At 42.5% G+C, this 16,137-nt stretch overlaps 2 protein-coding genes across 2 annotated transcripts in view; one reads left to right on the forward strand and one right to left on the reverse strand.

The window, feature by feature from the left end:
- Nucleotides 1-3,984: 3,984 nt before the first annotated feature.
- Nucleotides 3,985-7,384, forward strand: LOC121586742 (BET1 homolog). Its single transcript, XM_041903690.2, has 4 exons — nucleotides 3,985-4,192; nucleotides 4,455-4,564; nucleotides 4,661-4,717; nucleotides 6,442-7,384. The coding sequence occupies exons 1-4, from the start codon at nucleotides 4,174-4,176 to the stop codon at nucleotides 6,595-6,597; spliced, it is 342 nt and encodes a 113-aa protein (XP_041759624.1). The 5' UTR covers nucleotides 3,985-4,173; the 3' UTR covers nucleotides 6,598-7,384.
- Nucleotides 7,385-7,430: 46 nt separating this feature from the next.
- Nucleotides 7,431-16,137, reverse strand: part of zgc:85777 (uncharacterized protein LOC405871 homolog) — a 40,902-nt gene continuing 32,195 nt past the window's right edge. The window contains exons 5-9 of the mRNA XM_041903689.2: nucleotides 13,469-13,636; nucleotides 12,745-12,918; nucleotides 11,541-11,702; nucleotides 10,058-10,208; nucleotides 7,431-8,142 (exon numbers count right to left, since the gene is read on the reverse strand). Of these exons, the coding sequence (XP_041759623.1) occupies nucleotides 8,040-8,142; nucleotides 10,058-10,208; nucleotides 11,541-11,702; nucleotides 12,745-12,918; nucleotides 13,469-13,636 (758 nt within the window). The 3' untranslated portion in view covers nucleotides 7,431-8,039. The remainder of the gene's footprint in view (nucleotides 8,143-10,057; nucleotides 10,209-11,540; nucleotides 11,703-12,744; nucleotides 12,919-13,468; nucleotides 13,637-16,137) is intronic.

The raw sequence follows: 16,137 nt of genomic DNA on the forward strand, positions 1-16,137 counted from the left end.
CCCACTGGAATTGTGATACAGTGAATTATAAGTGAAATAATCTGTCTGTAAACAATTGTTGGAAAAATGACTTGTGTCATGCACAAAGTAGATGTCCTAACCGACTTGCCAAAACTATAGTTTGTTAACAAGAAATTTGTGGAGTGGTTGAAAAAACGAGTTTTAATGACTCCAACCTAAGTGTATGTAAACTTCCGACTTCAACTGTATGCTGCAATAGTCTATTTGCCGGGGGGCTAGGGTCAGTCTGTCTTACTTGGTGAAATTCTCCTGTCTTATCTGGTGTTCTGTGTGAAATTAAGTATGCTCCCTCTAATTCTCCCATCTCTCTCTCTCTCCGTCTCTCTCTCTCGGAGGACCTGATCCCTATGACCATGCCTCAGGACTACCTGGCCTGATGACTCCTGGCTGTCCCCAGTCCACCTGGTCATGCTGCTGATTCAGTTTCTTCTGTTTTGCCTGTGGCTATTGAACCCTTACCTGTTCAACAGATTGGCTACCTTGTCCAGGACCTGCTGTTTTCAACCCTCTCCCTCTCTCCCTCTCTACCTCTCTCCCTCTCTACCTCTCTACCTCTCTACCTCTCTACCTCTCTACCTCTCTACCTCTCTACCTCTCTACCTCTGAATGCTTGGCTATGAAATGCCAACTGACATTTACACCTGAGATGCTGACCTGTTGCACCCTCTACAACCAGTGATTATTATTTGACCCTGCTGGTCATCTATGAATGTTTGAACATCTTGAAGAACGACCCTTTTTATTTATTTATTTTATTTCACCTTTATTTAACCAGGTAAGCCAGTTGAGAACAAGTTCTCATTTACAACTGCGACCTGGCCAAGATAAAGCAAAGCAGTGTGATAAAAACAACAACACAGAGTTACATATGGGATAAACAAAACGTACAGTCAAAAACACAATAGAAAATCTATATACAGTGTGTGCAAATGTAGTAAGTTATGGAGGTAAGGCAATAAATAGGACATAGTGCACAATTTAGTATTAACACTGGAGTGATAGATGTGCAGAAGATGATGTGCAAATAGAGATACTGGGGTGCAAATTAGCAAAATAAATAACAATATGGTGATGAGGTAGTTGGGTGGGCTAATTACAGATGGGCTGTGTATAGCTGCAGTGATCGGTAAGCTTCTCTGACAACTGATGCTTAAAGTTAGTGAGGGAGATAAGAGTCTCCAGCTTCAGAGATTTTTGCAGTTCGTTCCAGTCATTGGCAGCAGAGAACTGGAAGGAATGGCGGCCAAAGGAGGTGTTGGCTTTGGGGATGACCAGTGAGATATACCTGCTGGAGCACATACTACGGGTGGGTGTTGCTATGGTGACCAATGTGCTAAGATAAGGCTGGGATTTGCCTAGCAGTGATTTATAGATGACCTGGAGCCAGTGGGTTTGGCGACGAATATGTAGTGAGGGCCAGCCAACGAGAGCGTTCAGGTCACAATGGTGGGTAGTATATGGGGCTTTGGTGACAAAACGGATGGCACTGTGATAGACTACATCCAATTTATTGAGTAGAGTGTTGTAGGCTATTTTGTAAATGACATCGCCGAAGTCAAGGATCGGTAGGATATTCAGTTTTATGAGGGCATGTTTGGCAGCATGAGTTAAGGAGGCTTTGTTGCGAAATAGGAAGCTGATTCTAGATTTAACTTTGGATTGGAGATGCTTAATGTGAGTCTGGAAGGAGAGTTTTCAGTCTAACCAGACACCTAGGTATTTGTAGTTGTCCACATATTCTAAGTCAGACCCGCCAGGCTTTATAAATACATTTGGTTGATAGATTGATTTGACTACATCACTAGGTGAAACTTTCATTAGCTCCCGTTCAAAGTCATTAGCCCCCCTTCTACTTTTGGCATCAGGACACGCAGGTTGAAATATAAAAACAAACTCTGAACCAACTATATACAATTGGGGACAGGTCGAAACGCATCAAACATTTATGACAAATTAGCTAGCAACAGCAAGCTAGCTAGCTAAATTGCCATGAATGGGATATAAACATTGGGTTGTTATTTTACCTGAAATGCACAAGGTCCTCTACTCCAACAATTACTCCACAGATAAAAGGGTAAACCTAGTTAGTTTCTAGTAATCTCTCCTCATTTTGGTCTTCTTCTTCTTCTTCTTTGGACTTTATAATGGCGGTTGGTAACCAACTTTAAGGCACATTACCACCACCAACTGGACTGGAGTGTGGACCTCAGTTCATCTTTCAATCACCCACGTGGGTATAGGCTCCTAAAAACCAATGAGGAGATGGGAGAGGCGGGACTTGCAGTGCGTCAAGCGTCAAAAACAGAACCAAGTTTGGATGAAATGATTGAATAGCATGTATGTGTACATTTATTTTGCACGTGATGTGAGCGGTGTGGTCAGCATGTAAGTGGTAGTGGTGGCAGTGCCCAGGTGTCCTCAGTGCCCGCTTGTCGTCCCCTCATCCCATCTCTAAAGTAGAGTCCAACTGTCCCCTTAAGGTGAGTTTGGGGTCACATACTACTGTCTGTATGTCATCATAATCACTTCCTCGCAATGCCCCTGCTCATTGCCTCACCTATAGAAGAGCAAAATAAATAACAATATAGGGATGAGGTAGTTGGGTGGGCTAATTTCAGATGGGCTGTGTACAGGTGCAGTGATCGGTAAGGTGCTCTGACAACATTACATGCTCTCTCCACCTCTTGTCTTCCCTTACTAATGAAAGGGGGAGCCCCATAGTTTTATAGTGGAACTCTAAATATGACATTAAGACCCATGGGGCACAATTGGCCCAGCGTCGTCCAGGGTAGGGGAGGGATTTGGCCGGCAGGGGATGTAGCTCAGTTGGTAGAGCATGGCGTTTGCAACGCCAGGGTTGTGGGTTCGATAAAATAATGTATGCACTAACTGTAAATCGCTCTGGGTAAGAGCGTCTGCTAAATGACTAAAATGTAATGTAAATGTAATCAGGAGAGGATTGTAGGAGGAAATGGGCTAATACTTCCTCATCTGTCATCACGCTTTATGTCACAGTTACATATCACTTTTTGCATCACCACGCCTTACCACAGTTACAGATCATATTGCCAAGAACGGACATTACTTTCCTCTTTGGTATTGCATGGCGCCATGTATGAGGGAGGTGGGGGAGGTGGAAAACGAATAATATGAAACTTGCTATTTAGCCTATTAATGTTATCTTTTGTAGTGTCTGAGGGTCTATGATTGTGCTGACGTTTGCAAAAGTGTGTTAGAGGAACTTGGCTCTGCTTTCGGAAAAGAGGATATGGGAAGATATGTGAAAAGCCAGGGATTGGTTTATTAAAATCACGCCATACTATGTCACATAGGATATAAATACCATGTCTTAAACAAAGAAGAGAGAGACAACATATGGGATCAACAGATTGGCCGTTTCTCTCCAAATATAACTGCAGATATCTGTAAATTAATACTGTGAACTTTGATACAATACATCTTTATAATCAAAGAACAGTGTAAGCGGACTTCTTATCATCACAGCATAATTAGCAACGTTGACTTGGACACCACACTTTGTTCTGTTTGCCAAATTACCAAGCAGACTAATCATGAGTGTGCAGGTGATTTTATATTTTGCATGATCAATGGCAGCAACCTGTAATGGTTATAATCACCATGCTTATTACACATATTTTCCCACTAATTGGTCTTTTGAGCAATCACGTCACATATTTTCACGTCAGAGCTTTTTCAAATCTGGTCTGATTGGTCAAAATACCAATTACTGAAAAATAGACAGAATTGAGCTTCCTGTCGAAACGCAGCCTATGATGCCCCTTTGTACATTTGAAATTAAATCTGCTGCACTCCCTGTGATGAACTATTGATTGGAGATGGCAATTAATTTCATTTTTTTTGTTATCATTGCTCTCGGATGAGTTGAGCTAGCTATTAAAAATGTCACCAAAACCTCTTTGATGTAACTTTACCCATGCCGTGAGTGGGCGGAGTCGTCCATGTAAACATTTGCCTTATCACGTTCCCGTACGATGTCGTGGCGTTTCTTCTCCTGCTGAATTAACGTTAGGTTGCTAGCTAGCAAACTATCTACCAACAAAACTACTGCTGCTTTGATACGCATTATCACCTAAGTGTTACAGTTAGGATCTTTTGATTGAATAAAGGAACATGAGACGAGCAGGTTTGGGTAAGAGCCCCCCGTTTTAAATAGATGACGCTCATTCAATGGCTAAAGTTAGCAGGCTAGTTAGCTAGCTAACAGTATATATTTAATGTTAGAAAGCTACAGAATATAGCTAGCTACTACATTATAACGGAGTTGTATTGGAAATTGTCATCAGGACAGTATTAGCTATAACTAGCGAGCTGTCTTAGCTAGCTAGCTAATAATGCTGTCTGACAGGCCTTCATAGCTAGGTAGCTTAATGGGTTTGTTAATTGTGACACAGGCGAAGGAGGACCTCCTGGAAATTATGTGGCCAGTGGATACAGCGCGTACGAAGAGGAAAATGAACACTTACAAGAGGGTCTGAGAGCCAAAGTCAGCGCCTTGAAACATGTTAGTATTTCGTGTTCACAAAGGTATACAGTAACTTTTATCTCATGTTGTTATTAATTCCTTTGGTAACCTTATTTCACGTTTGTCCTGCTACAGCTGTCTATAGATATTGGAACGGAAGTGAAGTACCAGAAAAACATGTTGGACGATATGGTAAGCAAGTGACATTTTCAGTCATGAGCATCTAGGCTACTAGGGTTTGGCCCATAGCTAGCTATATGATTAAATTGAATATTGTGGTTTTTAACATTGACGATATATGGTGTTGATCAAGACTGTTCGAACTTTACAAATTCAAAACTGTGCAGTTTTATTAGTTAGGCTGTATCAGTATGTTGAGCATGAAGTCTAAATGAATGAACTAAGGCTTATTCTTGCCACAAATATTATTGAATGAGAATGTGACTACTTTATAATATTGTAAATAAGCACCAAAATTGCACAGTGTGGAATGATTGTCATTAAAGGCGCAAAACGATTATATCGTATTTTGCAATATTTGGAGTAGCATATTGTAGAAGAGGTCTCCCCAAATATCACCCACTCCTATAGGCTACTCTACATAATTACTCAACTCAAGAAACATTCACACAAATCTCCCTTATCTATACCCTCTTCTACCAGATTGCACAATCCATTAAAAGCTGAGTTTGCATCCATAACAGGTCACAATATTGCTCAACATATAGGCTATAGGGTAAAACCATGAGTTCAATCACCTTTTGACAGCATCACATTAGATTTGAACAAAACCTTCAATACATTTTTGCCCATTGTAGAAGTGCTCAGAAAGTGACTTTTTGGACCTGAATGCCAAAACATTAAGGAGATGGTGCTCAAAGTTGACCCATTTTGCATACCATACCATCATGTGACATCCATGTCTTCATCACTGGAAAAGATAAATGGTTGAGTTTGCTACAATCTAAAAGCGTATAAACAGGGTTGTGAAACTATTTTATTATTTATTGAAAAACATTTTTTTGAATAAAAACTAACCTTTAACGTCAATTATATAAAAAAAAAAAAAACTGTTTTCATATTCGCATATGTTGCATTTTAGACCGTTCTTTACATAATCTGAGGTTTTTGTGTTGTGCCTGCCATCGGTTGAGACACATGCTCTTGAATACAGAGTGGGTGCCATTTCAATAATAATTCATTGAAATTTTAACTTGTAATTACTACCACAAAGATGGCCGCCGGTCCACCCACTGTCGAATGTTAACTTAAATGGTCATGTCTACTCTATCTATATTTCTATGATTTCAATAGGTTTCCTATGGAGGTTTGACAGTATCATTTTAAAACAGATATTCCCATTCAGGTCAACATTCTCTGATGTGTGGACATTTATCAGCCAAAACATGACACCCAGCCTGTAGAGCATGTTGTCTCAACCAATGGCAGGAACAAAACACTAAAACCTCAGGTGTAAAATAGGGTATAAGCTACACCATATACTAATATAAAAAATACAATCTGAGTTGACACGTTTAGATAAGACGATTTAAGGTTAAATTAAATTTGTTATTAAAAATAATTATTTTTCAGTTAATTTCAAAAACAGTTCGACAACACTCTTTCTCAACCATTTTATATTTTCCAGTGATGAAGACATGGATGTCTCATGCTATGGTGGGGTATGCAAAATATAACTTTGAGCACCGTTATCTCTTGAATGTTTTGACATTCAGGTCCAAAAGGTCACTTTGTGAGCACTTCTACAATGGGCAAATATGTATGGAAGGGTTCATTCGAATCATAAGGGGTGCTGTCAAAAAGCGATTGAATTCAAATGGATTTACCCTACTACAAATTTCAGAGCAGCATAACATGTCACTGGATTTATTGGTTTGTTCTTTTTCTCCTAACAGGACTCAGACTTTGACTCAACGGGAGGTTTGCTGGGGGCCACCATAGGGAGAGTGAAGCATCTTTCCAGGGGAAGCCAGACCAAGCTCCTGTGCTACATGCTGCTCTTCTGCCTCTTGGTCTTCACCATCCTGTACTGGTTTATCAAACTGAGGTGATGCGTTACAGGAGGCCCGGCTTTTCCCTCCCTGCCTTGTCTCCTTCCCCAGTCTGTGTACCTCTGGATCAGAAGACCAGGATGATGACAATGAGACTGTTAGAATGTGCTTAATGTTTGAGAAGACCCCCCAAATCATCAATAACAATGTGCAATAGGGAATAATAAAAAATGTCTGACATTAATTTTATAGACAGCCCTGATGGAATGAGTAGACACTGCCATAAGTTTACGATTGTAATGTAACACTTTCTTACGGAGTCCCTTAACGATGAGGCATATAAGTTGATTTGTAGCAGATGTACAGGATGAGTGATCTATTGCATCAACACATCTGGTAAGGCTAAGCAGTAACATTTGTACAAATGTGACATACGCAGCGTTTACACAGGTAGCCCAATTCTGATATTTCTCCCACTAATTGTTCTATTGACCAATCACATTTCTCAGAGCTGATTAGTGAAAAAATATGGGAATTGGTCTGCCCGTCTACTCGAAACGCAGCCCACATGTGACAGTTGGATGTAATGCTCTTGAAGAGGTTGCTTGATCCAATGTGAGACTGATTTAACATTTGATCCATACAGTGGCCAACAATCGAGTTCCACTATAAACAAACATCTTATTTGTTTTGAGGAATGAATTATTAGGGTACGCGCTCACTTCAAGATGTTTCCTGTCCCATCTACAGAGACTGTTCACCTCCACCACTGCACACTGTTCTCCCGTTAACAACTGATGTAAAAATTTGTTTTATATGTAAATAAACATGGATGTTTTGAATTTGACCCGCCAGAGAGTTTGATTATTTTCTCAACAATTGTTCAGGCTCAGTTGAGGTACATAGCATTTAGTTTATTTTACACAACGGTACATACTATTCATTGCATTCCTGCGACTATCTACAAAGATTTGACAATCTGTACTGACAAAAGTTGATCTTAGACATTGATTACAAATCCCCTCCTTCACTTCACAGTGAAAAGAATACACAAATTCACATCTACTGTAGGACTGACGTTTTCAATTGTCGTAAGGAAATTAATGGAACTGAAGTTACACTGAAGAATCTTATGGAAGGAAATCTTAGGCATGTTTCCCCAGGATGGAAACATGGAGGCCCTATTTGAAGAAAAAAAACATTCCTGGCTAGCCCTGTAGTGTAGTACATGCATTAAGTGCAACAGGCTGAATAGTGGTTAAATGGATGAATAAATTAAGATCTTAAACTGCACTTCTGGTGATGTGTTCATTAAATTCCAGAAAATGGTTTGGTTCCTTCTGACCTCGCTCACTCCCCTTCATGGACTGGATAGGTGTAAGCAATATGGCGGAAACTAAGTAGAGGTATCACTTCGACCTATCCAGTCATTATAGATAAGCAAAGGAAAGGGAACAATGTTCTGGATTGATGTGCGGCAAAGCAATACTGGCACTGTGACATCACTTCTTGGGTGGGGGCTTGGGTAGGGTGTCCATGTACTTGCAGATGATCGACAGCATGACCTCATCAGCGCCTCCTCCAATGGACAGTAACCTGGCGTCTCTGCGTATTTAAAGACAAATGAACACTGTGGTCACTGTGACAGCTATTGCCTCTGCCGCATTCTTAAAAACCATGGAAGCCACATGTATTTTGTCCATGAAGTGTGACAATGGGGACTCGTTTCTGATTAGATGCCTGAATGAATTAAGTTTAATTTCCTGAGCAAAATTACCAATCTGAATACCCAGAATGTCCGTGTAATTAACTAGTATTGAAAGTCAACTCTTTGCAGTGAAAAAACAGCACCTTTGCTTAACTGTATTGACTCAACTGGTTATGAACTTACCGTACATGAATATCCTCCTTACACTATCCATCTGCATACACATAGTATTTGTACATAGCAAGGTTCAGGGGAAGTGATGAAACAGAGACCTTTTAACTTACCGTGACAGTGAGACCTGCCCTTGACCCTCAGGCGCTGGCCAAAGTAGTGCACTATGTAGGGAATAGGGTGCCATTTGGGATGCAACCCATATAATGTCTTAATTTGCCACATCACTGGGTGTCGCTGTAATTAGACTACAGTAGTATTAACCGTAGTTGATTAGTGTACTACTGTAAGAGGTCTGAACTGCATCATCTGATCAGTGAAAGGACAGCATATATCAGTGGGTTAAATAAACTCCTTTTGAGTTTCCTTATAATACACTGAGCAAAAATATAAACGCAACATGTAAAGTGTTGGTCCCATGTTTCATGAGCTGAAATAAAAGATCCCAGAAATGTTCCATACGCACAAAAAGCTTATTTCTCTCAAATTTTGTGCACAAATTTGTTTACATCCCTGTTAGTGAGCATTTCTCATTTGCCAAGATAATCCATTCACCTGACAGTTGTGATATATAATGACGCTGATTAAACAGCATGATCATTACATAGGTGCACCTGGTGCTGGGGACAATAAAAGGCAACTCTAAAAATGTGCAATTTACAGATGAACATGCAATTGGCACGTGTATGGCGGTGTGTGGGTGAGCGGTTTGCTGATGTCAATGTTATAAACAGAGTGCCCCATGGTGGCTGTGTGGTTATGGTATGGGCAGGCATAAGCTACGAAAAACGAACAAAATTGCATTTTATCGATGGCAATTTGAATGCACAGAGATACTGTGACGAGATCCTGAGGCCCATTGTCGTGCCATTCATCCGCCGCCATCACTAATAATAATGCATGGCCCCATGTCGCAAGGATCTGTACACAATTCCTGGAAGCTGAAAATGTCCCAGTTCTTCCATGGCCTGCATACTCACCAGGCATGTCACCCATTGAGCATGTTTGGGATGCTCTGGATCGATGTGTACCCGCCAATATCCAGCATCTTTGCACAGCCATTGAAGAGGAGTGGGACAACATTCCACAGGCCACAATCAACAGCCTGATCAACTCTATGCGAAGGAGATGTGTCGCGCTGCATGAGGAAAACTGTGGTCACAGCAGATACAGACTGGTGTTCTGATCCACGCCCCTACCTTTTTTTAAAGGTATCTTTGACCAACAGATGCATATCTGTATTCCCAGGCATGTGAAATCCATATGTTAGGGCCTAATGAATTTATTTCAATTGACTGATTTCCTTATTTGAAGTGTAACTCAGTAAAATCGTAGAAATTGTTGCATGCTGCGTTTATATTTTTGTTCAGTATAGTTTATACATGTAGTCATCATTAGTAAATATGTGAACGAATGATAAAATGTACATTATATAAAGTTTATGAATGGTTAGCAAACTAAATATTTAGTCATGTTTATGACAGGTTTATAAGCAGAACTTGTAACCTTTACATAATGTGTCACAAAGTTTATTCAGTGCTTTAACGAAGGAGCTTGCTCCAAAACGCGTCAGCAATAAACATCAAGGGGAATTAAGCTGCCGTCTTGAACCTTCTTTTAGAGTTCTTCTTCTCCACTCACCTGTAAAACCTGCTGACCAGGACATCGCTGGTATAGCCCATCCCTCCCCAGTACTGCAGGCAGCTGTCCCCCACCTCCCTGGACAGACGGCCTGCCTTCAGCTTAGCCATGGATGCCAGCTTAGTCACATCGTTGCCCTTGATGTACAGAGCTGGGGAGGGGAGACGCAGGGAAGAGGTTGATGCCAAGATTTAGGATGTGTACAAGCTGTTTCATTTCACTCACCCTGCTCTAAGTCTGTATCTACAATCTCCTTGCTGGTTTCCTTTCCAAAGTCCTAAACTGATATTACTTACTGATATTATTGTCATTGATCTTTAATGTCAGATCAGTTTAGAGGAGAGAATGGGAGAATTGGGACGTGTACAGTGGCCACAGTCTGTCTACTGTCTACATGTGCCTAACAGATGCCTCTAGTCCCTATCTGATGAAGCAATTAACAGCTGCACTAGTGCATTGAAGCTACTGTCTGGTAAAGTGGTTGAGCATTAGTTAAACCCCCTCAAAGGCCATGGAACCCGGACAACAGCCAGATGTGTCCAGTCTCCTGACAATGACCATTATTAGATGTGTTGTGTTACTGGCCTAGATGTTAAAGTTTACATCTTATTATTATGAATCATACATAGGCTGCACTGATTGTATTTATCTGGCAGTGTAATTCAACTAGTAACTTAACACCATTTTGTAGTAGCTTGGTGGTAGTTGAGCTAATTCTAATCTTGGTAGTGTTTTAGTGTTAATTACTTTTTTGCCATGCAGCGGTGCAGCTAACTACTGGAATGACACACTAATGTTTCTGAAAAAAACATAGAAAATATGGGTAAAGTAGGCAAGAATGTCCTTTCTTTTTCTGGCATCAGACCTTCCTAATTCTCACTTGAAACATATATTTTTGTGTTTAATAGGCTAAATTAAACATTCTGTTAACATCTGATTCCAAAGAGACCTGTTCTTGCAATTTGTAGTCTATGATATTTCAGATTTATATATTATTATTTATCACAAAGTAGTTTGAAATACATTTTCAAAATAACTTTAGTTAAGTAAACTATATTTTTCTTAAGAGTAGCTTTAGTGTAGCTTAACTTCTTCCAGTGTGAAGTAATTGGTAGCATGGTAAACTATATTTTCATAGTAACTTCCCTAACACGTATCTGGTTTGTATCTAACACATATCTGGTTTGTATCTAACACGTATCTGGTTTGTATCCAACACGTATCTGGTTTGTATCTAAACACGTATCTGGTTTGTATCTGTCTTACGTCCTGTGTTTATACTTAATGTATGCACAAGGCCCAGCTGAAAACAACATTTCCCCATAGAAATCAGTCATTGCCTGCATCCCAAATAGCACCCTATTCCCTATGTAGTGCACTACATTGACCATAGCTTTATGGGCCCTGGTCAAAAGTAATGCACTACATAGGGAATGGAGTGCCGTTTGGGATGCAGTCATTATCTTATCCTGAGCAGACCCACCTGTGGAGCGATGGAGGAGGGAGCGCAGCAGCTCGATCTCTGTCTCCAGCTCGGCCAGTCTGAAGTGGACTGACTGGTGGTAGAGAACAGGCATCTTGAAGATCTTCCTCTGTCTGGTGTACTGAATGGTCTCCTGGATGATGTTGTCCATCATGGTTAGAACTGAAGGGGAATAAACGGTAGTATAGAGACGTGTTTTGTTTACAAGCAACTGTGCGTGACTGTGCATCCCTGCACCAAAAACCTCTGTAGCAGGATAGCTAACGCTAAAGTCTGGACCTTGGCAAACTTAACAGTGAGTGAGTAATGACCATGAAAACACGCAAGACTGATGGCTATAGTTATGTTTAACAAGTATATTATTATTCTGGCTTTATCTAGCTCTAATTTTGATATTTTAACTTGGCTGGCTGGCTTGCTAGGTAATCAATCCTCTGATTACATCTGCGATGACCATCTGATTACGTGTTTGTTAACTTGCATGAGCTGCATTTGAAGTTGCGTGTGATCGTATCCACTGCTAGGTAAACAAAGAGCTTTCTGATTCCGAACTGCACGCGCAACTTTTCATGGCGCGCCCAGGAAATAGGTCTATATAGATGTTGTTTGTGTTACAGATGGTGGAGTGGGCAGAGGCTGTGAACAAGTTGTTGTGTGAGGAAGTTAATGTCCTTTTTTTGCCCCTCAAAGTGTGTCACTAGTTTAACTTGGAGGTCAAAGTGTGTCACTAGTTTAACTTGGAAGTGGGTGGATGATACAAACTGATGGAGGCATATAGTGATTTAACAGTGTGGGTACGTGTATCTGTGTGTGTGTTCGTGTGACGCACCCTATTTTCTAAAGGCTAACAACCTACTCAGACTGACTGTTATCAAGCCCAGACTAAATAAACTGGGATATAATGAGTCAGGGCAAGAAGCTTTCAACAACTTCACGTCACCATCAATTAGATATTCCTGCTTATGTCTTTGCTAAAGGCCTTTTCTTCACACTGGCTGACATGCGGAAACCTTTTGAATGACTCTTGATGAAAAATTACGTTTCAAGATAATAACGTTTCTCTTTGAGAAATTCTCTGAAATACCGAAAAACCCCCAGAGACCAAAAGAGAGAGTTTTGGTAGGAAGGAGAGAGAGCGAGAGAGTGGGGGAGGGAGAGAGGGAGAGAGGAAGGGAACACGATGGAATTGGAGAGGTTTGCTTACTGTTGCCACACGCCCAAAGTCTCTCTTCCTGGAACTGAAGCATTTGATAAGTGAAGCCCATCCCCTCCTGACCAATGAGGTTCTTGCAGGGCACGCGCACGTCATCGAAGAAGACCTCGGCCGTGTCGGAAGACCACATCCCCATCTTGTCGATCTTGCGGGCGATGTGAACCCCTGTGAGGGAAAGGAGACAACGGAGAGAGACGTCATCATGTGTGTCTTGGCTGGGATACCAGAGGCTATCTGGTAGCTCTCTAATGGAATGAGTCTTAACTAATTATAACAACACAGTGGAGTGAAATGACTGTCTGGAGATTATAATAACACCTTGGTCTTGGACATTGTCTTCTGCACAGAACACTGAACATGCTGTGAGTAATCAGAGGTATTACTAAAATGTGACTATAAATATAATCATCTGTAGTTGATAGATCACAATTTGAAGTCAATGGGAGATGGAGAGCGGCAGGTAGCCTAGCGGTTAAGAGCACCCGGCCAGTAACCGAAAGGTCGCTGGTTCGAATCCTAGAGCCGACTAGGTGAAAACTCTGTCGATGTGCCCTTGAGCAAGGCACTGAACCCTAAAAAGGAAGATTAGCACAAATTCTAACATAATCTTTCATTAGCCCGCTTTCAACTTCAGAACATAAGGTCAATGACTGGAGATGAAGCTATTGACTATTGGAGAGTTTTCGTAGACTAAGTATATATAATTGTGTCTCACCAGGAGTGTTCATAGGCAGACAGATGAGGGACTTGTTCTTGTGAGACGGACCGTCACTGGTGTTGGCCAGGAGACACATCCAGTCAGCCTGGGTGCCGTTGGTGGTCCACATCTTACCACCGTTCACCACATACTCATCCCCTTTACGCACCGCGTTCGTCTTGATGGCTGGAGGAGCGAGAGAGAGAAATATGACTTGTTCTGTAGAACAACATTTTCCAAACAACTGTCTTAACACGCAGCCCGAAAGGAATCACATTATGGGGAACGCTGTTGTAGTTTTGAGATACAATTTCCATGAGGACAGATTATAGTATAGATCAGGGATTATCAACTATACCGAACAAAAATATAAAAGCAACATGTAAAGTTTTGGTCCCATGTTTCATGAGCTGAAATAAAAGATCCAGACATTTTCAAAATGCACAAAAAGTTTTGTGCACACATTTGTTTACATCCCTCTTAGTGAGCATTTCCCCTTTGCCAACCACCTGACAGGTGACAGGTGTGGCATATCAACGTCGTTTTAGAAAATTTGGCAGTATGTCCAACCGGCCTCACAACCGCAGACCACGTGTAACCACGCCAGCCCAGAACCTCCACATACGGCTTCTTCACCTGCGGGATCATCTGAGACCAGCCACCTAGACAGTTGATGAAACTGAGGAGTATTTTTGTCTGTAATAAAGCCCTTTTGTGGGGAAAAACTCTGATTGGTTGGGCCTGGCTCCCCTGTGGGTGGGCCTATGCCCTCCCAGGCCCACCCATGGCTGCGCACCTGCCCAGTCATGTGAAACCCATAGATTAGGGCCTAATGAATGTATTTCAATTGACTGACTTCCTTATTGATATTTCGTGTTTACACAGGATTTGGGAATGTGTTCAATCCATTTATCATGTCACTCTGGGAGCCAGGAAGTCCGAAGGAACCTATGTTATTTATCTTAGAATTTAAGTTATAGAGGTACTGTCCCGTCTGGGGTGCTGGCTGGTACCATCTCGGTTGGGAGGGTCCTCCAGTGATGGTTGCCAGATGTTGGTTAAAACTTGTTTATCTTGAAGTACCCACTCTAAATTCCAAGCATCTGCCTCTAACCCTAGGAATCTCTTTGCCACCTTCTCCTCCCTGCTGAATCCTCCTCCCCCTCCCTCCTCCCTCTCTGTGGATGACTTCGTCAACCATTTTGAAAAGAAGGTTGACGACATCCGATCCTCGTTTGTTAAGTCAAATGACACTGCTGGTCCTGCTCACACTGCCCTACCCTATGCTTTGACTTCTTTCTCCCCTCTCTCTCCAGATGAAATCTTACGACTTGTGACGGCCGCCCGCCCAACAACCTGCCTGCTTGACCCTATCCCCTCCTCTCTTCTCCAGACCATCTCCGGTGACCTTCTCCCTTACCTCACTTCGCTCATCAACTCATCCTTGACCGCTGGCTATGTCCCTTCCGTCTTCAAGAGAGCGAGAGTTGCACCCCTTCTCAAAAAACCAACACTCGATCCCTCCGATGTCAACAACTACAGACCAGTATCCCTTCTTTCTTTTCTCTCCAAAACTCTTGAGCGTGCCGTCTCTAGCCAACTCTCTTGCTATCTCTCTCAGAATGACCTTCTTGATCCAAACCAGTCAGGTTTCAAGACTGGTCATTCAACTGAGACTGCTCTTCTATGTGTCACGGAGGCTCTCCGCACTGCTAAAGCTAACTATCTCTCCTCTGCTCTTGTTCTTCTAGACCTGTCTGCTGCCTTTGATACTGTGAACCATCAGATCCTCCTCTCCACCCTCTCCGAGTAGGGCATCTCCGGCGCGGCTCACTCTTGGATTGCGTCCTACCTGACCGTTCGCTCCTACCAAGTGGCGTGGCGAGAATCTGTCTCTGCACCACGTGCTCTCACCACTGGTGTCCCCCAGGGCTCAGTTCTAGGCCCTCTCCTATTCTCGCTATACACCAAGTCACTTGGCTCTGTCATATCCTCACATGGCCTCTCCTATCATTGCTACGCAGACGACACACAACTAATCTTCGCATCTCTGCATGTTTGGCAGACATATCAGTGTGGATGACGGATCACCAACTCAAGCTAAACCTCGGCAAGACGGAGCTGCTCTTCCTCCCGGGGAAGGACTGCCCGTTCCATGATCTCGCCATCACGGTTGACAACTCCGTTGTGTCCTCCTCCCAGAGTGCGAAGAGCCTTGGCGTGACCCTGGACAACACTCTGTCGTTCTCCGCTAACATCAAGGCGGTGACCCGATCCTGTAGGTTCATGCTCTACAACATTCGGAGAGTACGACCCTGCCTTACACAGGAAGCGGCACAGGTCCTAATCCAGGCACTTGTCATCTCCCGTCTGGATTACTGCAACTCGCTGTTGGCTGGGCTCCCTGCCTGTGCCATTAAACCCCTACAACTCATCCAGAATGCCGCAGCCCGTCTGGTGTTCAACCTTCCCAAGTTCTCTCACATCACCCCGCTCCTCCGCACACTCCACTGACTTCCAGTTGAAGCTCGCATCAGCTACAAGACCATGGTGCTTGCCTACGGTCCTGTGAGGGGAACGGCACCTCCGTACCTTCAGGCTCTGATCAGTCCCTACACCCAAACGAGGGCATTGCGTTCATCCACCTCTGGCCTGCTGGCCCCCCTACCTCTGCGGAAGCACAGTTC

This window comes from Coregonus clupeaformis, chromosome 17 (assembly GCF_020615455.1).
Source record: "Coregonus clupeaformis isolate EN_2021a chromosome 17, ASM2061545v1, whole genome shotgun sequence".
Lineage (NCBI taxonomy): Eukaryota > Metazoa > Chordata > Actinopteri > Salmoniformes > Salmonidae > Coregonus > Coregonus clupeaformis.

What these genes read in the sequence shown, in the direction of transcription:
- LOC121586742 (XM_041903690.2), top strand. An exon ending in AAGTCAGCGCCTTGAAACAT is followed by an intron (nt 4,565 to 4,660) that starts GTTAGTATTTCG and finishes GTCCTGCTACAG; the next exon opens with CTGTCTATAGATATTGGAAC. An exon ending in AAAACATGTTGGACGATATG is followed by an intron (nt 4,718 to 6,441) that starts GTAAGCAAGTGA and finishes TTCTCCTAACAG; the next exon opens with GACTCAGACTTTGACTCAAC.